Raw genomic sequence first — 27921 nt, 5'->3', positions numbered from 1 at the left:
TCCTAAACATAAGAGTTGTGTGCTGAGGTAAGGTTCAGTCTTTATCAACTAGAACTTCAAAAAAACACATCACTTTAATTGAGTTGAGTGGACATATTGGGTAAACACTGCTTTGTCACAGAGGCATACAAACCTGTTTTACAAGAAGAAAGTACAAGTGATGGAAAGAGCTGGTAGGAAAGTTCAAGATCTTCATTTATTGTCCATATTTTGTTTTACAGGTATGAAAACATTGGATTTTCCTGGTGAGTCAAAAGCACATGACGTAGAGTACAACTTTCCATTTTGTGACCGGTGATATTTAACATCAAATACTTGAGGCTGAGTCACAAATCCATTAAGGATGACATCCTATTTATGCACCAGGAATTACTTTAGAATCCAGCCATTTGTCCTGATATTATATAAGTTTATGTATTATACTTTAAATCAGAGAACACCCTTGACCCTTTGAGAGCACAACAGTTCTCAGAAAACTTCACAAAGTGACAGATGCTTCCATCAGCAACCAGGAGGTGGTGCTGTTTCCTGTTCTTATTCACTACAGATAGGGTGCTGTGGTTAGCCACGTATAAAAGGCACAAAGACCAGCAGCTGGATATGGAGATGAAATGACTTGTCATCGAGGCAGCTGTAGTAGTTCCATATTCTCTGCTGAATGCATGATATGACTCAATTTTAGAGTGTGCATCTTTGCGTCATGCACAAATGTGGTTTATATATTGAGACACTGTTTCCTCTTCGCCTTCTGGGCATACAAAAAGTACATGATGTGGCCCACAGTAATAAACAACACAGAGATGATGACAAGAATACCAAAGTATTGTGGCTGTGGTGCGGAGATCACCATGAGGAAATGTAGCAGATCCATCATGTAGTTCATTGAACTCTGGACTCCATTTACAACACCACGCTCAGACTCACAGATGGTTTCCTGCAGCAGCTGAGTTACTGTCAGGTCAAATGACCACAGGCCTGTAAAGAAAAGAGCAAGAGATAGAGTTGTCATAGAAACACTGTCATATAGACCACATGAAAAGCCAAAACAATGCAAAGACAAGGATTATCTCTAGGTTTAACAACTGAGTGCATTCAGCTATTAAAGCACTCAGGTTTTATTTTTTCTTCTTGAGTAAGAGTCTCCTTCCCTTCCCCTGTGACCCTGATGGATAAGTGGATAGATATGGCTATTTTATGCCACTCTTCTTTGCAAAAATTCCCCAGATCTATCAAATTGTGAGTGGAAATTGGGCAGCACAGTGGTGTAGTGGTTAGCACTGTTGCCTCACAGCAAGAAGGTTCTGGATTCAAGCCCAGCGGCCGACGGGGGCCTTTCTGTGTGAAGTTTGCATGTTCTCCCCGTGTTTGCATGTTTTTTTTTTTTCGGGTGCTCTGGTTTCCCCCACAGTCCAAAGACATGCAGTTAGGTTAACATGGGGTGGCCTTGGGCTGAAGTGCTGAAGTGCCCTTGAGCAAGGCACCTAACCCTCAACTGCTCCCTGGGCACTGTAGCATAGCTGCCCACTGCTCTGGGTATGCGTGTGTGCTCATTGCTCACTTGTGTGCATTCACTGCTTCAGATGGGTTAAATGCAGAGGATGAATTTCACTGTGCTTGAGTGGGCATGTGACAAACAAAGCCTGCTTCTTCTTCTTCTTCTTCTTCTTCTTCTGTGCACAGGCCTCTTCAAGTCATTCCACAGGTTTTTGTTAAGATTTCGATAGAGGAGGCTCAATCATTGAACAGTTGATAACTTCAGTTTGATATGATAGACTGGAAGTTTAAACCCTAATAATGTTCATATTCAAGTTTTAACACAATTAGCACTACTTGGCCCTATAGTATACAGTTATAGAAGAGGAATGGTTGATGTTCTCATTATCCTTTTGAATCTGATTCCTCTCAAAGTTTCTTCTTCTTATATCTCAGGTAGTTTTTCACCTCTCTGGTTTGCACATTAAGGATACATTTACATTTGTGACAATGTCCACTGTTAAAAGCACTATATGAATAAAATTAAACTGAATCAAATTTAGATCTGGGCTCTGACTGGGTTGTTCCAAAACTTTGATCATCTTCTGAAGCTATTCCTTTATTGACTTGGTTTGTGCTTGGGGTTATTATCATGCTGGAAGGTGAGTTTTTCTTCATCTTCAGTTGTTTAACGGAGGCCTGAATATTTTGTGACAAATTAGATTGGGATTTGGAGCTAGCCATGATTCCCTCTATCTTGACTACAGCCCCAGGCCCAGCTGAAGCTGATGCTGCCACCACCATGCTTCACCATAGGTATAGTGTCCATTGGGTGATAAGCTGTCTTGGTTTGTTTTGTGTCATTTTTTTTAACCAAACAAATCTTTTAGACTTATGCCCAAGAAGTTCTACCTTGGTTTCAAAAGACCATAACATTTTTTTAACATGAATTAGCAAAAGTTAGGTGGGCTTGTATGTTTTATTTTTCACATAAAATTGCTTCAATTTATGAGAACCCCATAGCCCAGACATGTGAAGAATATGAGAGATGGCTGTCACATACAGGAAGTGACCAATACTTTCCAGATATTCCTGCAGCTCCATTAAAGCTAGACGGTCTTTCAATTTCATAAAATCAGTGGAATTTAGTTCCCTCTGAAATTTGGTCATTGCAATATATGTTTATTTCTGCAATATCTCAAAAAAAAAAAAAACCAGGCCATTCTGTGGCTGGGAAGTTATTTAATTTGAAGGAATTCCCTATCAAATAATGTGCATGAAATCACTCGCTTCACGTAGTCAAGCAGACAGAGGAAGTCCGGTGCGCACATGCGCAGTTTACCTGCTTCTTCTTTTCCTTCTTCTTTTGGGTTTTATGGCAGCTGGCATCCAGTGTTGCATTACTGCTATCTACAGGTTTACTTTTGACTGTGCACTGACAGTTACATCATTGTGTCGCTAAATGAACAGTTGATCACACCAAGGTGCTTGCTGACTGCCAATATTTATTAGTTTGGTCCTGTGTTTCCTTTCCTTTGCAACATAACATCTTTTCTTCTCACTTTCCATTATTGTAGTTGGTCTTTCATGTTTCATTCGCACACTCACGTCCTCCATTTTTCTCTCCTGTTTCAAATTTATATCCCACAATGCCTTGCGTCAATGGGGAAAGCCCACCACATGATGCATGACGTAGTATCTTGAATTGTGTCATGGTGAAGCTGGAAAAAATAGTGGAGAATTTAGGGCCATGCGGCCCTAAATTCATTAATTGTTCTATTTAAAATAAATAATAATAATAATAATAATAATAATAATAATAAAATTGGAAGTCTGTGATTCAAATTCAGTAGCTTTCGGTCCATTAAACAAAAATAATTGGGTGTCAGAGAAAATTATTTTTATGACCTACACTTGAAAAATCTGAAAGGCAATCTAGCTTTGTTATAGGCTTTGTTGTAGGTCTTTTGGCAGCATCCCTGGTTTTTATATTGGCCTTTCATCAATTTTTGAGGGACATCCAGTTCTTGGTAATGTCACTGTGATGCCCCATTTTCTCCACTTATTGATGCTGGCCATCACTGTATTCCATAGTATCGTACATGTAATGCTTTGGAAATTCTCTTGTACCCTTGTTCTGATACTGTTAGCCAGTGAGATTCCGTACATGCTTTGTAACCTTTTTGAGGACCATGGCTTCAGCAATTAGATGAAACCAAGGAGATGTCAAGACAATCCTACAGCAACAGGAGATCTTTATTTGAGGTGAATCAAAATCACTTAATTGATGACAGCTGAATGATAATTACTTTTGAACGTGACTTTGAATGTGATTTTAGTTAATTCTGAGCACAGTCACATGCCCCATTATAAAAGGGTGTGCAACCCTTTGCAACCAGGTTGTTCCACATTATTTCTTTTTCTTTTCCTAAAGATTTTCTTTTTGTTTTTTTACTTGAATTTTGTTGGTTACAATATCACATTAAAAGATGGGAAAAGGTGTGATATGACTGATCTTGATTTCATTTTTTACATCACAAAAACCTGCACTTTCAACAGGGATGTGTATAATTTCTATATCCCCTAGATCTTATCTTAGTTCTTAGCATTATCAACACTAATTATCACCAACTCTAAATGCAAAGTGTTCAAGATGTGAGCTTAAAGTAGATGCTCCAAACACTCAGCCTTCTCACCAATTCGAGCTGTGATGACTCCTAGGAACAGCAGAGAGATGGACACATAAGACTCAGGTGCTGGCCCTGCAGATGCATTTTCACACAGCACTGTATTGTTGGTCCAGTGAATTGAGGAGCGATCAGGCAGCAGAGGCTGATTGTTGCCCCATGGCAGCAGGTATCCATATCTGCTGTGTCCTCCTCCATTCATCCCTCCCATTTCTGAGGAATTAGACTCTTTGAACATGCTGAGATCCATAGGGCTGCCGGGGGCAAATACAGAGCACACGCACAACAGCAAACAGGACAGATGCAGGCAACTGGAGATCATGCCTGTTTTGATCAGGCCATAGGCTTTGCGGAGACTGGTGAACAGAACCGTACCCAGCAGGCCAGCCAAGGCCGAGACGCCCATGAGCAAGCTGAGAAGGGACCCGCTGATACCTTGTGTATATGCATAACCTGTGGTGATGCAGTCAAAGCCCAGCACAGTGGTGTATAGGAAGGCCAGACCCAGACCTGCCAGGAACACAGGCTGCCTGTAATAAGCTCTCCAGCCTTCCCTGCAAGTGTCAAGGAGTCTGCACAGGCATTGCAGACATGGTGTCAGGTTGGTACTCCCTTTCAAATGCAAAGCTCTGGCGTCCTCAGAGAAGGATGCTGTCTGCCTTAATGAACCTGCATGATGAAGAAGAAAAATAGTTCCTATGCTTATGCAACTGCTGTGATTTCACAAATCCTTGAAAAAATAATTTTTCCATTCTTCACACTGTAAGTTTGTCAAATTTTAAGAATGACTTTGACCTAAATAATTTTGCAGTCTGTCTAATGTATATAATGGACAATATGGCCAAAGACCACTTATTTTTCATTTTATCTCACTCTATAAGAGCATTTTAATCTAGTTTGACAAGTGATTGTGATGCTAATGCAGCAGTTCCCTTCATAATATACAATACAATTAACAGTTATTCCATGAAATTGAGTCATACATGAGCTGATAGTGCCTCGTCAGCTATCAGCCATGTATGACAAGATTGAGTGGAATAACTGTTTTATTCTATCCACATTCACTGGATTTTGAGAAACAGAGCATTTTTATTTTTATTTTTTGCAGATTTGATAAATAAAAACTTTATACAAAATGTCAGACAAAATCATTTACACTTAGAATGTAAACAAACTGGTGAAATGACAGGAGCAATTTGTGAAAAATGCTATAATAATAATTCTTGAAAAATAAAAAAAGATACGTTCTTCCCATCAAATACTTTTATTCCATATTTTGTTGCACTTTTTTGTATTTTTTTGGGTTTTGTTTTCGAGTAGAGTTTTTATTTCGTCCTCTGTTGGTTCAGCAACACACTCCACCATTTTGTTTTTCTCTACTCACGGTATATGAGCTGATATCCTAGTAGTAGAGTAGCTAATCAGAGCGTGCAATTGCTCATATCCATTGAATGTAGACAGAATAATAATGATTATCCTACAGTTAGTATAGTCCACTAATTTGTTTGGATGAGTGGGGTTCCAAGAGTGCTTATATTTAGTATAACCACAGTGGGACTTTTCACTGTTTGTATCATTCCTCTTGTCTGTGTTCACCACTTAAATTTCTAGTTCTAGCAACAATCCCACTGAAACCATTACTACAGTTGAGTTAGTGACATCATCAACAGAAGTTCATCAGATGAAGATGAAAAGGAAGAAGGGGAGGGAAGCCAGCTGCCCAATGAGCTATCAGTGAGCGTGGCTTCTACGGGATCTATTTCCATTCACGGAAGAAGAATAAACAAATTATGTAATGCTATTTTGTAATAATGTAAGCATGTTATTTAAAGTTAGGAATAAGTAAAAATACATTGATAATATACTGTAAGCTCACATCTTAGTGTCTTAGTACCATAGATACATAGCTACCTTGGTGTAAAATAATGGCTTGCTGCTCTGCTCTCTGGTTGCAGTCTGTGTGAGCCATGAGGATGAACTTTTTTAAATTGAAATTAGTATAAATACGGAGGTGATTATAGGAAATCGCGCGTGCTGATTGGTCGAGCGATTCGGACTATTTCTCGATAATCACCTCGAGCAACTCGGCAAAATGGCGGCCAATTACATTGTCACCATAAGTGAGGAAGAATTACAAATTATGAAAGAAAATGCTGTTCCTAAAAGCACTAAAGATGCTACAAAGTTTGGTCTGAAACTATTCAAAGCTAAGGTGGAATTGTGATTTATTTTATCAATTTCAAAACAAATTTTTTTTTGTGAGTCGGCAAAAGTCTGTGCACATGCCACAAGCCTACAAGTCTCTCATTACATTTGCATGCTGCTATTGAAGTTTGAAGTAAATTATTTTTTAAAACAACAAATCACCTGTGTATTTATACTAAAACAATTATCTGCCACCGGCTCAGTGAATATCGGTGAATAATAACCTTGACATCATCTCGGTTATTATTCATCAATGTTCACTATGCCTTTGGCGAATAATTGTTAAATAAAAATAGCTAAGCTGTCCTCATTAAAAATCAGTCCTGCAGATTCTCACCTGATCTGGATTTTCAGCCACCTTATATTTTTTGTTTAAAAAAAAAAAGGTCAGTGAATTGGCTGATTTTTACTGAGATGTGTATCTATTTTACATTGTTATACAGTATATACATGTTCACATCCTCTGAAAAACGTTTTATAAAGTTTAGGGAGACTCAAAGTCTTGTTATTGTAGCATATAAGATAATACCCTTTACCTTGTGAACTCTTCCTTTCCCTCCTCCTCTCCAGATAGCACTGCTCCTCTATTATGGGCAATTTGACTGAAAGTGCTGGAACAATGTGATACACTCTAGAGAGGAAGACAAACTCCACAATCAAGGAGACCAGATTCCAGCCCAGGATGAAGCCACAACCCACCACATTTGAGGCCAGGGTCATAACCTGACCCACAGTCAATGGAGCCAAAATGTTGGTCACTTGGTCAATGCGTCGCATGGTGGCGTTCATCCCTACAGCAGCATGAGAGCAATTTCCTTTGTATGTGGCCAAAAAAAGCGCTAATATTGATAATACAGATGTCACACAAAAATGTTACTGGAATGATGCACACAGCATATTAGTTTGTTAAGGTACATGTTTCCATCATGAATATTTTGAATGCACATGGATCAGGATACTAATCTTACCAGCTAGGTGGCCACGGTTGTAGCCGGTTATGATCACTATCCAGTCTCTCTGGATGGTAATGTTGAGGGCCGTGCTGGCGAGATTCGCCACATCTGCCAGGACAATCACCACCGTATAACAAACCACCTTGTGTGAGTCATGTGATGCAAAATGTTACACATGCTGCATTAGGGAAACTACAATTCTTATTAAAAGTACTGAAAGCATATAAAATACACCAGTATTAACACATGGAGGAGGAATAAATATGTAAAGAAACAGTAACAATTACTCACAGTTAACCAACCATCCCAGATTTGCTCAATCCAATTTTTGTATGAGAATACCAACATAAGCACAATACTACAGACTGTCACTGAGATGTTTTGAATGAACAAGGATGCATGAGCCACTGCAGTGAAGAACATAGAGGACTGTTTCAGTGATTAAAATACAGTAGTACATCAAATGTTTAGTAACCACTGACATTGAAATCAAGCACAAGCAAACGTCACACAAAAGTTAATCGAAACACAAACAGTAAAAAGTTATTTCTTGCATAAGTAGTCACTCCCTGAGGCCAATACTTGGTAGAATAACCTTTGGCTGTAATTAGAGCTGCAAGTATTCTCGGTTATGTCTCTATCCGTTTTGCAAATCTACAGAATATCCTGATTTTTTTGCACATTCTTCTTGGCAAATGGCTCAAACACTTTCATACTGGCTGGAGACAACTGGTAAATTGCACCAGCCTTGACTTTGCTTTGGCAAGTCTACCACAGTCAGGTTCTTGGTTTTGAACCAAGTTAGCTTTGGCAGTATGCCTGTTGTTCTTGGAAGTCAAACATTTGCACCAGTCTCAGGTGTCTTGCAAACTGGAAAAGGTTTCCTTCTTAGATTGCCCTGTATCGGGCTTCATCCATCTTGCCCACAAATTTGACCCGTTCTGCAGCCCCTGCTGAGGAAATACATCCCCACAACATGATTCTAACAATACTACGCTTCACTGTGAAGTTAATGTTCTCGGGATGATGAGCAGTGTCATCAAGTCAGAAAAGTTTCAGTATCAGAGCAGAGGAACTTTTTCCACAAGTTTATATATCTACAGTGGATATCAAAAGTGTACACACCCTATTAAAATGATAGGTTTTTTGGATGTAAAAAAATGAGACCACGATAAATAATTTCAAAACTTTTCCCACCTTTAATGTGACCTATAACCTGTACAATTCAATTGAAAAACAAACAAAGCTGTTAGGGGGAAAACATCTCATCTCATTATCTCTAGCCACTTTATCCTGTTCTGCAGGGTCGCAGGCAAGCTGGAGCCTATCCCAGCTGACTATGGGCGAAAGACGGGGTACACCCTGGACAAGTCACCAGGTCATCACAGGGCTGACACATAGACACAGACAACCATTCACACTCACACCTATGGTCAATTTAGAGTCACCAGTTAACCTAACCTGCATGTCTTTGGACTGTGGGGGAAACCGGAGCATCCAGAGGAAACCCACGCGGACACGGGGAGAACATGCAAACTCCGCACAGAAAGGCCCTCGCCGGCCACGGGGCTCGAACCCGGACCTTCTTGGTGTGAGGCGACAGTGCTAACCACTACACCACCGTGCCGCCAGGGGAAAACATAAAAAACGAAAAACATACAATAAGCTGGTTGCATAAGTGTGCACACCCTTAAACTAATACTTTGTTGAAGCACCTTTTGATTTAATTACAGCATTCAGTCTTTTTTGGTTCACACCTGCCATCAATTAAAATGACTCTGATTAACCCCAAATAAAGTTCAGACATTTACTCAGTTGCATCCTCCAGCAAAAGCCAGGGTTCACAGAGAGCTTACAAAGCATCACAGGGATCTCATTGTTGAAAGGTATCAGTCAGGAGAAGGGTACAAAAAAATTTCCACAGCATTAGATATACCATAGAGCACAGTGAAGACAGTCATCAAGAAGTGGAGAAAATATGGGACAACAGTGACTTTACCAAGAACTGGATGTCCCTCCAAAATTGATGAAAAGACAGGACAAAAACTGGTCAGGGAGGCTGCCAAGAGGCCTACAGCAACACTGAAGGAGCTGCAGGAATTTCTGGCAAGTACTGGTTGTGTACTACATGTGACAGCAATCTCCTGTATTCTCCATATGTCTGAACTATGATGTAGGGTCAAAGAAAAACATCTGATGCATTTGACACCATCAATCATGACACGCTCATCTCCAGTCTGTCAGATATTGGTATCACAGACATAGCCCTCCAATGGTTTCAGTCCTACTTCACCAACAGACGACAGTGACCGTGCCCCATAAGAGGTGAGGGAGAGCAGAGAAAGGGAGCTCTCCCCTAACAAGAACACTTGTGCGTGTGTGTGTGTGTGCGCACGTGCATGGGAGAAGAATTAAAAGCTGAAAAGCTAAAATAAAAAAGGGTTTTGCAAACTCATTTCTGGCCTGCCATGCTTCTGTGCTCCACCCACCCTAACTATCTCCACAGTGGAGCTGAAACCCGGGACGGAGTACAGAAGAGAACAGCCTCATGGAGTCCTCCCCCTTCAAGGACCTGGTCCATGCCCTTGCCTCGGCCCAACAGAGCCAGCACCAGGTGCTGGTCGCCCTCCAGAAGGAGCAGGAACAACGGTTCGAAGCCCTGGTGCTGGCACAGTAGGAAGATCGCCAGGCGTTCCGGCACCTGCTCGCATCGGCGGGGTCCACCATCACCACTGCCGCGGACCCTCCCCACCTCACCCTAACGAAGATGGGTCCGCATGACAACCTCGAAGCCTTCCTCGCTCTTTTTGAGCAGGCGGCAGAGGCATGGGGTTGGCCGGTGGAACAGCGCGTGGCACGCCTCCTCCCCCTGCTAATGGGCGAGACGCAGCTGGCCGCGCTACAGCTCCCCGCCGACAGCCGGCTGGTCTATGCTGACCTCTGCAGGGCCGTCCTCCAACGTGTGGGGCACACCCCGGAGCAGCAGCGGCAGTGCTTCCGCGCGCTGCACCTGGAGGAGGTCTGCTGGCCATTCGCGTTTGGCCAGCAACTCCGGGACGCCTGCCGGCAGTGGCTGAGGGCCGACAACCGTGATGCCGAGGGAATCATTGACCTGGTGGCACTGGAACAATTCATCACCCGACTTCCGGAAGGAACAGCGGAATGGGTCCAGTGCCATCGCCCGGTGTCGCTGGATCAGGCCATCGAGCTGGCGGAGGACCATATGGTGGCTGTTCCAATGGCAGGACAGCATGTCTCCTCTTTTCCCCTCTCTCTCTCTCTCTCTCTCTCCCCTTCTGATCCTCGTCCTCGCCCCATTCCCCCACCACGGAGGCTGGGGCCGGCTCCACCCCAGCCAGCCCGCTGCATCCGCGGGCATACCGTTTCCTACTTCCATGTCTGTGTCTTCCCCCCCTCAGGTGAGTGAGCTCCAGAACACCGGTGCAGGTATGGGTGCAGAACACCTGGGCCAGTATGCCGGCGCTGTGGGGAGCCGGGGCACCTCCAGCATCAGTGCTCGGCGATGGAGGTGGGCACGGTGGTCCGGATCCCCGACGCACCAGGGACCGCCCTCGATCGGGCCAGAGTGTATCGCATACCGGTGAGTATCCAAGGGGATACGTATCAGGCTTTGGTGGACTCTGGCTGTAATCAGACCTCAATCCACCAAAGCCTGGTGCAAGACGAGGCATTGGGGAAAGCACAATTGGTGAAGGTGTTGTGTGTGCACAGGGATGTTCACAACTATCCTTTAGTGTCGGTCCACATTCTATTTCAAGGGGAGAAATTTAGAGTAAAGGCGGCGGTTAATCCTTGCCTTACCCACTCGATAATTTTGGGGACTGATTGGACGGGATTCAGGGAATTAATAACACATTTAGTGAAGAGTGGGGCCTGCCATAATTTAGCGGGGGGAGGTCCCGGTGTGGCTTTGGCAGGAGCAGCTGTCACAGAGCCGTCTACGTCATCACCGCGTCAGAGTGAGGAGCAACAGGATCCGCCTCCCTGTCTTGAGGAATCCCTTGTGGATTTCCTGTTAGAGCAGTCACGAGACAAGACTCTGTGGCATGCGTTTGACCAAGTGAGAGTAATCAATGGTTAAACGCTCCAGCCAAATGCCACCCCGTCCTTCCCCTATTTCTCCATTATTAAGGATATGTTATACCGAGTGATGCAGGACACTCAGACTAAGGAACAGATAACACAGGTTTTGATCCCAAAGAGCCGCCGGGAATTTATATTCCAGGCGGCTCACTTTAATCCCATGGCCGGACACTTAGAGCAGGATAAGACACTAGCCCGAATAATGGCTTAGTTCTATTGGCCAGGGATTCACGGTGATCTCTGTAGGTGGTGTATGGCGTGCCGTGAATGCCAGTTAGTAAATCCAGAGGCCATTCCAAAAGCTCCTTTGCGCCCTCTGCCATCGAGACCCCGTTCGAAAGAATTGGGATGGATCTCGTCAGGCCATTAGATCAGTCAACACGAGGATATTGCTTTATTTTAGTTCTGGTGGACTATGCAACGCAATATCCGGAAGCAGTGCCTCTTTGCAATATCTCAGCACGCAGTATTGCGGAAGCACTCTTCCGCGTCATCTCCCGAGTCGGAATCCCCAAAGAGATTCTGACTTATCAAGGCACTACATTTATGTCACGCACACTGCGTGAACTGTATGCGTTACTGGGAATTAAGCCTATCCGCACCAGCGTTTATCACCCACAAATGGATGGCTTAGTCGAACGGTTCAACCGCACCCTCAAGAACATAATTCAAAAATTTGTAAGCGAGGATGCATGCAGCTGGGATAAATGGCTCGAGCCCCTGTTATTTGCAGTGCGAGAGGTCCCACAAGCCTCCCCGGGGTTCTCCCTGTTCTAATTATTATACGGGCGTAAGCTGCGTGGCATTTTAGATGTGCTGCGTGAAAATTGGGAGGAGGGACCTTCAACAAGCAAGAATGAAATTCAATGTGTTATCAACCTGCGTGCCAAACTCTACACCCTCATGCACCTAACCCAGGAGGATTTGCGGCAGGCCCAAGAACGTCAAGTCCATCTGTACGACAGGGGCACGCGCCTTAGGGAATTCACACCGGGAGATAAAGTACTCATGTTGTTGCCCACATCGAGCTCCAAATTGATCGCCAGGTGGCAAGGACCCTTTGAAGTCACATGGCGAGTCGGGGACGTCGACTATGAGGTGAGGTGAATGGACAGGGGTGGGGCGTTACAGATTTACCACCTCAATCTGTTAAAACTTTGGAACGAGGAGGTCCCCATGGCATTGGTGTCGGTGGTTCCAGAGAAGGCGGAGCTGGGGCCAGAGGTTTTCCAGTGGCTTATGGATAGGGTCCTCCGCCCCCACGCCACCTATGCGTCCGTATACCTGGATGACATTGTCATTTATAGTAATGACTGGCTGCGGCACCTAGAACACCTAAAGACCGTCCCTAGGTCACTGAGGTGAGCGGGTCTCACAGCCAACCCAAAGAAGTGTGCAATTGGGCAGGTGGAAGTACGGTACCTGGGCTTCCACTTGGGCAATGGGCAGGTGCGTCTCCAAATCAATAAGACAGCAGCGATTGTGGCCTGCCCAAGGCCCAAGACCAAAAAGGGGGTGAGACAGTTCCTGGGGCTGGCTGGCTATTATTGTAGGTTTATACCTAATTATTCGGACGTCACCAGCCTGCTGACTGATCTCACTAAAAAGGGGGCACCAGATCCAGTCCAGTGGATGGAGCAATGTCAGCGGGCTTTCTCTGAGGTAAAGGCTGCACTGTGTGGGGGGCCACTGTTACACTCCCCTGACTTCTCTCCCCTTTGTTTTGCAGACGGACGCATCAGACAGAGGGTTGGGGGCTGTTCTGTCCCAGGAGGTGGAGGGGGAGGACCGTCCAGTGCTGTACATCAGCTGGAAGCTGTCGGTGCGCAAGGGCAGGTACAGCACCATAGAGAAGGAATGCCTTGCCATCAAGTGGGCGGTCCTTGCCCTCCACTACTACCTGCTGGGGCGCCTTTTCACTCTCTGGTTGGACCACACGCCCCTGCAGTGGCTCCACCGCATGAAGGATGAATGAATTCTTCATCTGAATGAATTCAGCACTTACATGGAATTTGTCATCACCACCCCACATAAGCTGCTGATCGGCGGAGATTTCAATATCCAAGTTGAGGACAAAGAAGCTACTGACACCAAGAAATTCCTGGAGCTATTGGAGTGTTTTAACCTACGGAATCATGTGCAGTCACCAACACATGAGAAGGGCCACACACTTGACTTGCTGATTACTAGAGACTGTGATGACATCATGCTGGATCCACCTGAGACTATGCATTTCTTGTCAGACCATGCGGTTGTCAAGACTCGTATGAAGATCCGCAAGTCAATGCGTGAGACCAAAGACATTCAGTTTAGGAGAATTAAGAACATTGACCTCGACCATTTTAAGAGAGATATTACACAGAGTGAATTGGGTAACATGAAAGACATGTCTGCTACAGAGAAAGCAGAGTTGTATGACAAGTCCTTGAGAAGTTTACTGGATGTACATGCTCCCTTGATCTCTAAGGCTACATCCACACAACAACGGCAACGAGATGTTATTTAAAAATATATCGCGTCCAAATGGGCAACAATCAGTAAAATATCAGGTCCATATGGCAACGCAACGCTTGCTGAAAATGATGCAATACACATGCCACACCTCTAGGGGCGCTGTAAGACGGTCCCTTCGGAGACACCAGAACAATAGAAGTAACGACGCATGCGCATAAACTATTATGCGCGAGACTTCATATTAGCCACAAAGTCAGGAAAATCTGTTTGTAAAATTACATTATAATGACCAAATACAATGAAAAGTATTTTTCCAGTCTCACCTGTGAAAGGTAATCCCATGTGATCTCGTTTGGACAGAAAACCTGTTGGTACAGTTAAACGCAGCTAATCTTTATTCTCCGCTTTGACCTATCCAAAATGGCGGCGAGGATGACGTATGATTCTACGCGGAAGGCGGCGTCTTCAATGGTCCGGAATAAAGTGAATGATACACGTTGATGGAATTAATTTGTTGTTTCTCACCTGTGAAAGGTAATCCCATATGATCTCATTTGGACGGTAAACCTGTTGGTACAGTTAAACGCAGCTAATCTTTATTCTCCGCTTTGACCTCTCCAATATGGCGGCGAGGATGACGTATGATTCTACGCGGAAGGCGGCGTCTTTAATGGTCCGGAATAAATTGGATTAATTTGCTCCTCTACGCCCTTTTTAAGGAATGTATTGTCGGACTTAAATCAACATCTGAAGAGGTGAGATCGCTCCTTTTTTCCCCTATTTTTGCTGGCAGGATTGCACCATTACACAATAAATATTCACAGTGAAAATATTTTGTAAGCGTGTTTCATGAACCAAGTTATAGGATTTGTTGACAACTCGCATCGCAATGAGAAGATCATTGGCACTACTGGTGTTAAGAATCAGACCATTTCATAAATGAATATTTTGCTGTAGAGCTGCAGTGTTTGTACAATTGCATGTTTTTGCTTCACTATTACTGTCACTATTCTGCTTCTTGCATTACTACTGTGAACTAACACTGAACATAATAATAATAATAATAATAATAATAATAATATCCAAGCTCGTGTTTCACTCTCACTAGTGCTCTGTAAGGCTTTTTCCTGGTGATATTCGTTACACTTCTACCCGGCGTGAAGCACTCACAGTCATGTGGTTGTGACATCATCGTAAACAAATCTGTTCTACTCATCCAGACGACTTCACAACGGCAACGTTGCCAGATCTTTCCACTCTGGAACCCGTTCTCAAAAAGATTGCGTTTTGGGCACCCAAAACGCTGGTGCCATGTGGACGCCAGGCCTAAACGATAAGCAATTGTATCGGAGTCACCTGAATCCATTGCCGTGTGGACAGGGCCTAAGACTATCAGGGTCAAGTACACTTCACCATCGTACAACACAGAACTTAGATCTATGAAGAGAGAGAAACGAAAGTTAGAGAGAGCTTGGTTGAAATTACAGACAGTTGATGACCATCTGAAATTTAAGCAAGCTAGATCTGAGTACATCAGGAGGTGTAATGAAGTAAAGACTATATACTACAGCAACAAGGTTCAGAAATGTGGTAGTGACCAACAGAAGCTGTTTAAGTTGATTAAGAACCTTACAGAGGGTGCTGCAGTTTCTCTGTACACTGAATGTAACAGCGATCAGTAACTGTGTGAAGATTTCTCTAGTTTCTTCATTGACAAAATTGATAAGATAGTGAGTGATATCGAGGATATTATTCACTCAGAGAATATTTAACATGTTGTCCACTGATGATGTTAGGAAACTCATCAACAAGTCCAAAACCAAGTCATCGCGGCTGGATCCAATACCCACAGCCCTCCTGAAGCAGTGTATTGATGTGCTAATCCAGCCAATCACTGATATTGTGAACACTTCTTTGCGTGAAGGTGTCTTCCCCAGCAATTGGAAGATTGCACTCATCATACCACTGCTTAAGAAGATGGGACTTGAGCTTATATTCAATAATTTTAGACCAGTGAGTAATTTGTCATTCATGTCCAAGCTAGTTGAGAAGGCTGGCCTCACACAGTATGTAGCTCACCTGAAGCAGATCGACAGATTCTCCATCATGAACTCTGCATACAAGGAGTACCATAGTATGGAGACATTGTTGGTAAAAATTCACTCTGATATTGTCAACAATATGGACTCTCAGAAGGTGATGCTACTGGTCCTATTGGACCTGTTGGCCGCCTTCGACACGGTTAGCTTGGACATACTCACCAGCATATTTCGGAGCCAGTTTCATATCTCAGGAAACGTACTTTCCTGGTTCCAGTCCTACTTACAAGATAGGGACCAGCGTGTCATCATTAACAATGCGATCTCTGACCATCATAAGCTGAAGTATGGCGTCCCCCAGGGAAGCTGTGCTGGTCCGGTGGTTTTCCTGGGATACCTGTGCTCCTTGTATGACATCATCGAGAAGCACCTGCCTGTGGTCCAGGTCAGCGGATATGCAGATGACCATCAGCTGTATCTGTCATACAAGCCTGGAGACCACTTATCTGAGACCGGTGCTGTCGACAACCTTCATGCCTGTATCTCCCAGGTCAGGGCATGGATGTTATCCCATTGGTTGAAGATAAACGACATGAAAACTGAGTTCATGATATTTGGAACTCCACAACAGCTTGAGAAAGTGACAATTCAAGACCTTGAAGTTGGAAACTCTTACATCAAGCCTGTGCAGTCACTAACAAACCTCGGTGTGGTCTTTGACCAGCAGCTTAAAATGACTCATCATGTGAACTATATATGTTAGAAGTCATTATCAATTTAAGCGAATCAGGCAAATACGGAAATATTTGGACAAACCAGCCACAGAGAAAATTGTCCACGCATTTGTGACTTCTAACATAGATTACTGCAATGCCCTGTTGTATGGGGCCCCAAAGTGTGTGATCAACAAACTACAAAAGCTGCAGAATTGTGCAGCCAGAGTTGTGTGTGGTGCCCAGAAGTACGATCATGTGACACCATTTTTGAAGGATCTCCATTGGCTGTCAGTTTCGTATCATATCTTATTTAAGATCGCATTATTGACATACAAGTGTTTGAATGGGCTGGCACCGAATTACCTTAAAGACCTTATTGAGATCTACACTCCACAACGAACACTAAGATCCAGTAGCCAGGGCAACCTCAAGGTCCCTAGGTGTAGGACTCAGGTTGGGACCCGAGCCTTTACTTATGCAGCTCTACAAGTATGGAACTCCCTCCCCATTGACATTAAGTTCCATGATCTGGACTCTTTTAAGAAACATCTTAAATCATACTATTTTAAACAAGCATTTTAAATTGCATATTTATACATATATACATATGTTTTTAATTTTATTATATTTGTTATTTTATCATTTTTACTTCATTCCTTGTGTTATGTACGTGCATTGAGATTTTAATTTTCTGCACTGAATAAATAAACTGTTAAGGATGCCAACGCGCGGATCACCCATTGGTATCTGGCACTCCAGCCCCACAGGCCGGGGGCACAGATGGTCATGGCGGATTTCCTCTCCCGTCGGGGGGGGGAGTCAGCTGCAGGCCGGATGGCTCCCCGGCCTGAGTCGGGCGGTGGGGGTATGTGGCAGCGGGGGCATGGTCAAGCGTTGGTCTGTGGATGGAGGGCGGAGTCAGGGAAGGTAAGTGGCAGAATCACTGCACCTGATGGGAATTAACCTGTTTGTGTGTCTTCCCCAGTGACCGCACCCTATAAGAGGAGAGGGAGAGCAGAGGAAGGGAGCTCTCCCCTAACGAGAACACTTGTCTGTGTGTGTGTGTGTGTGTGTGTGTGTGTGTGTGTGTGTGTGTGTGTGTGCGCGCGTGCATGCGTTGGAGAAGAATTAAAAGCTGAAAAGCTAAAATAAAAAAGGGTTTTGCGAACTCAGTTCTGGCCTGCCGTGCTTCTGTGCTCCACCCACCCTAACTATCTCCACACAGACCTAAAATTGTGGATGTAGAATAATTTTCTAAAACTTAAGACAGATAAAACAGAAATCATGCTTATCGGCCCCAAATCTTCATTGTCCAAATCCTCCAGTTTCAGTCTTAACATTGACAGTGCACTTGTTAAATCTTCACCTCTTGTTAGAAACCTTGGAATATTGCTTGACCCTTCACTCAACTTTGATCCCCACATTAAATCCCTCACCAAGACTGCTTTCTTCCACCTCTGGAAGAATTGCTTGCCTTCGCCCCTTTCTTTCCACGAGTGATGTTCAAACGTTGGTCCACTCCTTCATTATATCCCGTCTAGAGTGTTGTAACTCCCTTCTCATTGGCCTCCCTCCTAAATCCCTTCAAAGATTACAGTACATTCAGAACTCTGCAGCGAGGCTCCTCACCCATACCAAATCATCTGCTCATATCACCCCCATTCTTTCTCAGCTTCACTGGCTACCTGTTCTGTCCAGAATTAAATATAAAATCATACAACTCACCTTCAAAGCTCTCCATAACCTTGCTCCTTCTTACATCTGTGATCTTCTGACCCCTTATACTCCATCTTGCTCTCTCAGATCCTTGCTGTTCCTTGCACTAGACTCTCTACCCTGGGTGGCAGGTCCTTCAGTGCCACGGCCCCCAAGCTCTGGAATTCCCTTCCTCAAGCCCTCTGTGACTTCTCTTCTCTATCTTTCTTCAAATCTCATCTCAAAACCTTTCTGTTTCATGAACATTTCTCCACCAGTGCATAAACTCACCACTCTTTAGCAACTCCCCTGTGTGTGTGTGTGTGTGTGTGTGTGTGTGTGTGTGCTTTCTCTGACCTATGTAAAGCGACCTTGAGTTTGAGAAAGGTGCTATATAAATGTAACTTATTATTATTATTATTATTATTATTATTATTATTATTATCCAGGCCTGGCTAAATTTTGAAGAAAAAAAAAACTCACCCAAAAGCATGTGGGAAAATGTGTTATGGTCTGATGAAACCAAGGTTGAACTTTTTGGCCACAATTCCAAAAGTTGTTTGGCACAAAAATAACACTGCACATCACCAAAAAAAAAAAACACTATACCCACAGTGAAGCATGGTGGTGGCAGCATCATGTTTTAGGGTTGTTTTTCTTCAGCTGGAACAGGGGTTTTAGTCAAGGTGGAGGGAATTATGAACAGTTCTAAATACCAGTCAATTTTGGCCCAAAACTTTCAGGTGTCTGCTAGAAAGCTGTAGATGAAGAGGAATTTAATCTTTCAGCATGACAATGACCCCCAAAAAGTTTTGGAACGGCCCAGCCAGAGCCCAGACCTAAATCCAATTGAAAATCTGTGGGGTGACCTGAAGAGGGCTGTGCACAAGAGATGCCCTCGCAATCTGACAGATTTGGAGTGTTTTTGCAAGGAAGAGTGGGCAAATATTGCTAAGTCTAGATGTAGCAGGCTGATAGACTCTGACCCAAAAAGACTGAATGCTGTAATTAAATCAAAAGGTGTTTCAACAAAGTATTAGTTTAAGGGTGTGCACACTTATACAACTAGCTTACTGTATGTTTTTTTAAAAAAATGTTTTTCTCCCTAACAGATTTGTTTGTTTTTCAACTGAATTCTACAGGTTATAGGTCACATTAAAGGTGGGAAAAGGTTTGAAATAATATATCATGGTCTCATTTTTCCAAAGACATGCAGGTTAGGTTAATTGGTGCCTCTAAATTGATCACAGGTGTGAATGTGAGTGTGAATGGTTGTTTGTCTCTGTGTCAGTCCTGTGATGACCTGGCGACTTGTCCAGGATGTACCCTGCCTCTTGCCCATAGTCAGCTGGGATAGGCTCCAGCTTGCCTCCGACCCTGTAGAACAGGATAAGCGGCTACAGATAATGGATGGATGGTCTCGTTTTTTTTACATAAAAAAAACCTATCATTTTAACGGCTTGTGCCCTTGCCCTTTATGCACCAGGGTAGAAATTCATCCAGATTCCTTGAATCATTTAATAATATTATGCACTGTAGATGGTGAAATATGCAAATCCCTTCCTAGATTTCTTTGAGGAACATTGTTTTTAAACATTTCAATAATTTTCTCATGCATTATGTAATTGTTTTACCTCATTACTAGCCCTAAATTTCCCCATCACAACTTTTTTTTTTAAATGTGTTAGAGGCCTGAAACGCAGGGAGAAATGTATATTAACAAATGAAATGAAGTTGACCAGACAAAACATGAAATATCTTGGTTACATACTGTCTGCAATGAAATACAACTCAAAGTAAATTTAGAAATCACTGCTTTCTTTTTTATTTGCATTTTCAATACCATCCCAACGTTTTCTGATTAGAGGTTGTATGAATGAGTAGGTGTGTCGAAACTTTTGACTGTTACTGTATCTCTTGCTTTGATAGCTAATTTGTCTTTATGATTCTGACTATTTAGATACTGCATGTTCTCTAATAAACTTGAGAGCCTTTCAGGAACAGGTGTATTTATATTGTGATCATGTGACACATTAATTTGCACACAGTCTGTTCAGATAATTATGTACCTTCTAGTGGCAACTGTTTCAAGCAGGGGAATACATAGCTATTCAAGGCACTGTACATCAGCTTGATGACTGAAAGACATTTTCAAGTGGAAGCTATACTGACACAGAACAGCAAATCCAACAAATATACTACCTTTGTTTCTTGGGTTACGGTCCACCCAGTCTCCAATTACAGCACCGAATAAAAGTACAGAACCAGCAACCACCAACCCAAAGATAGCAGTTAGCAGTAAGTTACGTCCATACAGCTCAATCAGAAAGACAGAGATGGCAAAATGCCACATACGATCACCCTGGCAGGGAAGCAGAGAGACATTCCACACAAAAGAATGACAAATGCACTAGGGAATAATGACAAATACAGAGCAGAGATTAAACATTGATTGATTATTTGTACTTTAACATAGCTTCTTACCCACATTGACAGTGCTCCACTGATATATATGAGGAACTTGGGGCCTGTAACGTAGCTGAGTGCTGATCCTGAGAGATAGAGAGGTTTTTTTGGTCTTTTTTTTTTAAACAGGCTTAGCTTATTCAGTTAAAGAAAGAAAAGAAAGCACAACTTTATTCATCACACACTTGTGAAATTTCCTCTCTGCATTTAACCCATCTGAAGCAGTGAACACGCACACACACATGAGCAATGAGCACACACACATACACAGAGCAGTGGGCAGCCATGTTAACAGCGCCCGGGAAGCAGTCGGGAGTCAGGTGCCTCGCTCAAGGGCACCTCAGCCCAAGGCCGTCCCATATTAACCTAACCGCATGTTTTTGGAGTGTGGGGGAAACCGGAGCACCCAGAGGAAACCCACGCAGACATGGGGAGGACATACAAACTCCACACAGAAAGGCCCTCGCTGGCCGCTGGGTTCGAACCCAGAACCTTCTTGCTGTGAGGTGACCGTGCTAACCACTACACCACTGTGCCTAAAATGTGATTATTCATGAATCTAACTGTAAAAGTGTGTCTTTACACGAGGAATGCAAGTTTGAACTTGCCTCTGGGTCCTGGGAGTTTTAATAATTTAATTCAACCAGTTCTTTATTCATTCCATAAAATATGCAGTCGGGTCACAGTGGATTGGAGCCTATACAAGTATTATAAAAAATAAAATAAAATAAAAAAACTGGGCACAGGGGAGGAATACTCAGATGTGACAGCAGCGTGTACACAAACATTCACACCTAGAGGCAATTTAGTCAACCTTCCTACTGGTATAGTGTTGTATTTTGCACAGTTAGAAGAACCCAGAGGAAACCCATGCAACACAGGGAAAACAAATAAAACTCTGAGTAATACAAACACTTGATGTATTCTACTGTATTGTTGTGTTTGGCTGTTTGAAATTTCTTACCTGATTTACCCCTGCTCTTCTTTTCTTGTGCCACTTTGAGGTCTTTGTTCTCACTCTCTATCATTGCACCACCACAATGCAGCAAATCTTCTCTCAAAAATATGGTACAGAAGACAAATACAGCTTTGAACCTGGCAAGGCATAAAACACAAATACTGGAAATATGGAAGAGAATAGAAGTATACACGTAATAGAAGAATGTATACTCTCTCTATACACACCCACCCACTCATTCATAGGTTCTGTATTTTGACTATTTTCTACATTATAGAACAATACTGATGACATAAAAACATATGGAACATATGTGGAATTACGTGGTAAATAAAAAGGGTTAAAAACAAAACATGTTTCATATTTTAGATTCGTCAAAGTAGCCACCGTTTACCTTGATGACGCTTTGTACACTATTATCTTAACCAGCTTCATAAGGTGGTCACCTGAAATGCTTTTCAGTTAACAGGTGTGCCTCGTCAAAAGCTAATTAGTACAATTTCTTGCCTTATTAATGTGTTTGAGATCAGACAGTAAACGTAAACAGTAAATAATAAAAATACAGTAAATAGCCCTATTCCACAACTGTAGAAATCCATGTCAAGAACTGCTCAACTAAGTAAAGAGAAACGACATTCATCATGTCGTTTGTAACACACCATGTACTGTAAGGCATGAAGTGTTTTAATTAATAAAAATAAAGAAAAAAACATTGAATTAGAAGGATTAAAAAAAACCCATTGGATTAGAAGGAAAAACACTGAAACATTGAATATGGATGGATGGATGGATGGATTTTTAGGGGGTTAGCACCATTTGATTTACACAGCATGCCGACCACTTTAAAGTTGCAAATTGTTGTTTTTTTATTGTGACTAAAAAAATAAATAAATAAGGTGAAAAAATAGAAATCTGGAATGTGCATAGGTATTCACCCCCCGCAGTCAATACTTTGTAGTACTTTGTACTTTGTAGTAGTTTGTACTTTGCTGCAATTACAGCTTCAAGTCCTTTGGGGTATGTCTCTATTAGCTTGGCACATCTAGGCACTGGGATTTTTGCCCATTCCTCAAGGCAAAACTGCTCCAACTCCTTCAAATTAGATGGGTTGCGTTGGTGTACAGCAATCTTCAAGTTATGTCACAGATTCTCAATTGGATTGAGGTCTGGGATTTGATTAGGCCATTCCAAGACATCTAAATGTTTCCTTTTAAACCACTCCAGTGTAGCTTTAGCAGTATGTTTTGGGTCATTGTGCTGCTGGAACGTGAAGCTTCTTCCTAGCCTCAAACCTCTGACTGACTAAAACAGGTTTTCCTCCAGAATTGCCCTGTATTTAGTGCCATCCATCTTTCCTTCAGTCCTGACCAGCTTTCCTGTCCCTGCAGATGAAACATATCCCCACAGCATGATGCTGCCACCACCATGCTTCATTGTAGGAATGGTGTTCTCAGGGTGAAGGGAAGTGTTGAGTTTGCACCACACATGGTGTTTTCCATGATGGCCAAAAGGTTAAATTTTTGTCTCATCTGACCAGAAAGTCTTCTTCCATGTGTTTGGGGAGTATGACACATGCTGTTGGGCAAACTCCAAACATGCTTTCTTAATTTTTTTCTTGAAGCAATGGCTTTTTTCTTGCCGCTCTTCCATAAAGCCCCGCTCTGTGGAGTGTACGGCTTAAAGTGGTCCTGTGGACAGATACTTCCATTTCCGCTGTGGATCTTTACAGCTCCTTCAGTGTTATCTTTGGTGTTTTTGTTGCATCTCTGATTAATGCCCTCCTTGCCTGGTCTGTGAGTTTTGGTGGGCGGCCTTCTCTTGTCAGGTTTGTAGTGGTGCCATATTCTTTCCATTTTGCTATAATGGATTTAATGATGCTTCCTGGGATATTCAAAGTTTGGGATATTTTTTATAAACCAACCCTGATCCATAACTTCTTCACAACTTTGTCTCTGACCTGTTTGGAGGCTCCTTGGTTTTCATGTTGCTTGCTTAGTAGTGTTGCAGGGTCAGGGTCCTTCCAAAACAGGCTGATTTATACAGACATCATGTGACAGATCATGTGATACTTTGATTGCACACAGGTAGATCTCAGCCAACTAATTATATGACTTATAAAGTGAATTGGTTGGACCAGCTCTTATTTAGGGGTTTCATACGAAAGGGGCTGAATACCTATGCACACTCCAGATTTATGTTTTTTCATCTTAATTATTGTTTCTGTAAAAAAAAATCAATTTTCACCTTTCAAGTGGTAGGCATGTTGTGTAAATCAAATGGTCCTAACCCTCCAAAAATCCATTTTAATTCCAGCTTGTGCGTGTGTGTGTAAAATATATACAACCCCGATTCCAAAAAAGTTGGGACAAAGTACAAATTGTAAATAAAAACGGAATGCAATGATGTGGAAGTTTCAAAATTCCATATTTTATTCAGAATAGAACATAGATGACATATCAAATGTTTAAACTGAGAAAATGTATCATTTAAAGAGAAAAATTAGGTGATTTTAAATTTCATGACAACAACACATCTCAAAAAAGTTGGGACAAGGCCATGTTTACCACTGTGAGACATCCCCTTTTCTCTTTACAACAGTCTGTAATCATCTGGGGACTGAGGAGACAAGTTGCTCAAGTTTAGGGATAGGAATGTTAACCCATTCTTGTCTAATGTAGGATTCTAGTTGCTCAACTGTCTTAGGTCTTTTTTGTCGTATCTTCCATTTTATGATGCGCCAAATGTTTTCTATGGGTGAAAGATCTGGACTGCAGGCTGGCCAGTTCAGTACCCGGACCCTTCTTCTACACAGCCATGATGCTGTAACTGATGCAGTATGTGGTTTGGCATTGTCATGTTGGAAAATGCAAGATCTTCCCTGGAAGAGACGTCATCTGGATGGGAGCATATGTTACTCTAGAACCTGGATATACCTTTCAGCATTGATGGTGTCTTTCCAGATGTGTAAGCTGCCCATGCCACACGCACTAATGCAACCCCATACCATCAGAGATGCAGGCTTCTGAACAGAGCGCTGATAACAACTTGGGTCGTCCTTCTCCTCTTTAGTCCGAATGACACGGCGTCCCTGATTTCCATAAAGAACTTCAAATTTTGATTCACCTGACCACAGAACAGTTTTCCACTTTGCCACAGTCCATTTTAAATGAGCCTTGGCCCAGAGAAGACGTCTGCGCTTCTGGATCATGTTTAGATACAGCTTCTTCTTTGAACTATAGAGTTTTAGCTGGCAACGGCGGATGGCACGGTGAATTGTGTTCACAGATAAAGTTCTCTGGAAATATTCCTGAGCCCATTTTGTGATTTCCAATACAGAAGCATGCCTGTATGTGATGCAGTGCCGTCTAAGGGCCCGAAGATCACGGGCACCCAGTATGGTTTTCCGGCCTTGACCCTTACGCACAGAGATTCTTCCAGATTCTCTGAATCTTTTGATGATATTATGCACTGTAGATGATGATATGTTCAAACTCCTTTGCAATTTTACACTGTCAAACTCCTTTCTGATATTGCTCCACTATTTGTCAGTGCAGAATTAGGGGGATTGACGATCCTCTTCCCATCTTTACTTCTGAGAGCCGCTGCCACTCCAAGATGCTCTTTTTATACCCAGTCATGTTAATGACCTATTGCCAATTGACCTAATGAGTTGCAATTTGGTCCTCCAGCTGTTCCTTTTTTGTACCTTTAACTTTTCCAGCCTCTTATTGCCCCTGTCCCAACTTTTTTGAGATGTGTTGCTGTCATGAAATTTCAAATGAGCCAATATTTGGCATGAAATTTCAAAATGTCTCACTTTCGACATTTGATATGTTGTCTATGTTCTATTGTGAATACAATATCAGTTTTTGAGATTTGTAAATTCTTGCATTCCGTTTTTATTTACAATTTGTACTTTGTCCCAACTTTTTTGGAATTGGGGTTGTATATAATTTATTTATTTATTCTATCCACATTCACTGGATATGAGCAATCGCAGGCTCTGATTGGCTACTCTACTACTAAGATATCAGCACATATACTGTGAGTAGAGAAAAACAAAATGGCGGAGCGCTTTGTTGAACCAACCAAGGATGAAATAAAAACTCTACCCAAAAACAAACCCCCCAAAATTATCTAATGTTTAAAAGAACCAGAAATAGCTTAAAGAATATAGTTTTTCTTTGTTCTCCCCCAATTATCTTCCATGCCACACTCCAGCCCAGTCGGTGGCAGTAATGCACCTTTCAGTTGGTTTGCCCACCACTAAAAAAACCCTAAAGAAGAAGAAACCCTAAAAAATACAAAAAAACAACAAAATATGGAATAAAAATATTTGATGGTAAGAATTTATCTTTTTTTAATTTTTCAAGCATTATTATTATAGCATTTTTCACACATTTCGATGGTAATTTTGCCAGTTTGTTTACATTCTCTGCAAAATGATTTTGTTGGATGTTTTATATAAAGTTTTTATCCAACTTTTTAAAATTTTAAAACATGCTCTTTCTCAAAATACAGTGAATGTGGCTAGAATAAAATAGTTATTCCACTCAATCTCATCATAGATGTCTTATAGCCAACTCAGCGCTACGCACCTCATTGGCTATCAGCTCATGTATGACTTGATTTCGTGGAACAACTCATCTCATCTCATTATCTGTAACCGCTTTATCCATTTCTGTAATTAAAGAACTGAAATTATTAAAATAAATTGGTAACACTTTACAGTTTCCTTTGACTGATATTACAAAACATTATTCTCAGTGTTAGTACACCACAAGCAATATTCAGAAAGTAATCAAGTCAAGTCAAAATCCCTCTCACACCAGAATCTGGTCTTCCCAGGCAGTCTCCTGACCCAGTACTAACCAACTCTTTGAGGCATATAGGTGCGGTGCCAATCTCCGTTTCGATAGCCCTCGGCCTCTCGCCTATACAGCTAGGGTTACAGTGGGGAGCTAGTCCTCTGGTAACCGCAAGAGTTTGACTTCTCCACTCACATCTGTATTGCAGCGTGCCTTGCCAGATGGTAGTAGGTACCATTTTTATGATGGTCTTTGGTATAACCCGACCACAAGTAGAACTCGCAATCTCCAGGTTGAGAGGTGGACATGCTAACCACTATTGCCACACTCACAATCCGCTGTAAGTGTTTTGGACATGCATGAGTCGCAGGGTTTGGTAGCTCGCAGCCGTGCCGCAGGGTCAGGGTGAACCCGGGGGAAAGTTTGGGGGAGGAGTACGGGCAAAGTACTTGTCAAGTACAGGTTGAATTTGGCAGAGGATAAGAGAGAGGGAGTGATTGGGAAAAGATGGGACAGAAGCCACCGCCTCTGCCACCTCACATTCTGACATCGGTGTTCCTGTATTAGCAAAGCCAATATCGCTTCGTGCTGCTCCTCAGCTTCTATCATCTGCTTATAAAGGTCCGACTCCCTCAGTCATTGCGGCAGTATGGCGACAGCCATCTTCTTCCCTTCTACAATGCTACATAATTGGTTCCTCCCCCAATATATATATACCCAGAGTCTTGCCCCTCATGTCGCGTGTGCTGCGTGCATGCTACACATAAGGGTAGAAATTGAGATGTACTTCTGTCTTGGGGGCCGCAGAAATAGCAAGTGTGGAATACTTGTGTAGTACTTCTGAGGCACGTCACTCGTACAATTACCATGCATCACTTGTGCGTCTTACTGTCATCACGAAAAGCCCCTACTAGCCACGCTGTTGACTTGGTTCAGGTGTACAAAAGGAGTACAGATCGTGTACGTGGTGTATGCATTCTTGATTTTTCACAAGACCCGTAGAATTTGCATGTGCAGGACCAAAAGTCTCCACGGCCAGTCTGCGACCTTCTATGGCGTTGAACACACACAAGTGTCACGCAAGTCTCAAGTACAGTACGGTTTTGCCAAATTTTTTACCTTAGACTGCCCATAGTAGCATGTATGGTGGGTTGTGAGTGTGGTTTTAGCCAACTCACAGTCAGAAAGTAATACAGTATATTAATCTGTTTTTTTCTTAAAAGAAAAACAAAAACAAATCCACATCAGCCAAATAATCAACACTTGTATTCACCACCATTCATATCATCAATGAGTAAATTTGTCCACAGTGGCAACACTTCACTGAAGATGTTTGCAGTTGTTAACTGACAAATTCATAAGC

At 42.6% G+C, this 27921-nt stretch overlaps 1 protein-coding gene across 1 annotated transcript; it reads right to left on the bottom strand.

Moving 5' to 3' along the window:
• Positions 1-715: 715 nt before the first annotated feature.
• On the bottom strand, positions 716-27691 carry si:ch211-254p10.2 (solute carrier family 40 member 1). Its single transcript, XM_060920811.1, has 10 exons — positions 27678-27691; positions 21757-21887; positions 20811-20878; positions 20529-20688; positions 7610-7725; positions 7334-7460; positions 6902-7156; positions 4950-4955; positions 4170-4829; positions 716-975 (listed from the first exon to the last, which is right to left on the bottom strand). Exons 1-10 carry the CDS (start codon positions 27689-27691, stop codon positions 716-718), a joined length of 1797 nt encoding a protein of 598 aa, XP_060776794.1.
• Between the last annotated feature and the right edge of the window lie 230 nt (positions 27692-27921).

Source organism: Neoarius graeffei, chromosome 5, assembly GCF_027579695.1.
Source record: "Neoarius graeffei isolate fNeoGra1 chromosome 5, fNeoGra1.pri, whole genome shotgun sequence".
In the NCBI taxonomy this organism is placed as follows: domain Eukaryota; kingdom Metazoa; phylum Chordata; class Actinopteri; order Siluriformes; family Ariidae; genus Neoarius; species Neoarius graeffei.
The sequence above is the reverse complement of the archived record's forward strand: the minus strand, read 5'-3'. Positions and strand labels throughout refer to the sequence as shown.

Bases quoted from the DNA above. Each gene is read 5' to 3' on its own strand.
- si:ch211-254p10.2 (XM_060920811.1), bottom strand. The intron at 7,726-20,528 runs GTAGTATATTTG...TCTTCACTGCAG, and splicing joins CCGTAACCCAAGAAACAAAG to TGGCTCATGCATCCTTGTTC. The intron at 7,157-7,333 runs GTAAGATTAGTA...ATGCTGCTGTAG, and splicing joins CAACCGTGGCCACCTAGCTG to GGATGAACGCCACCATGCGA.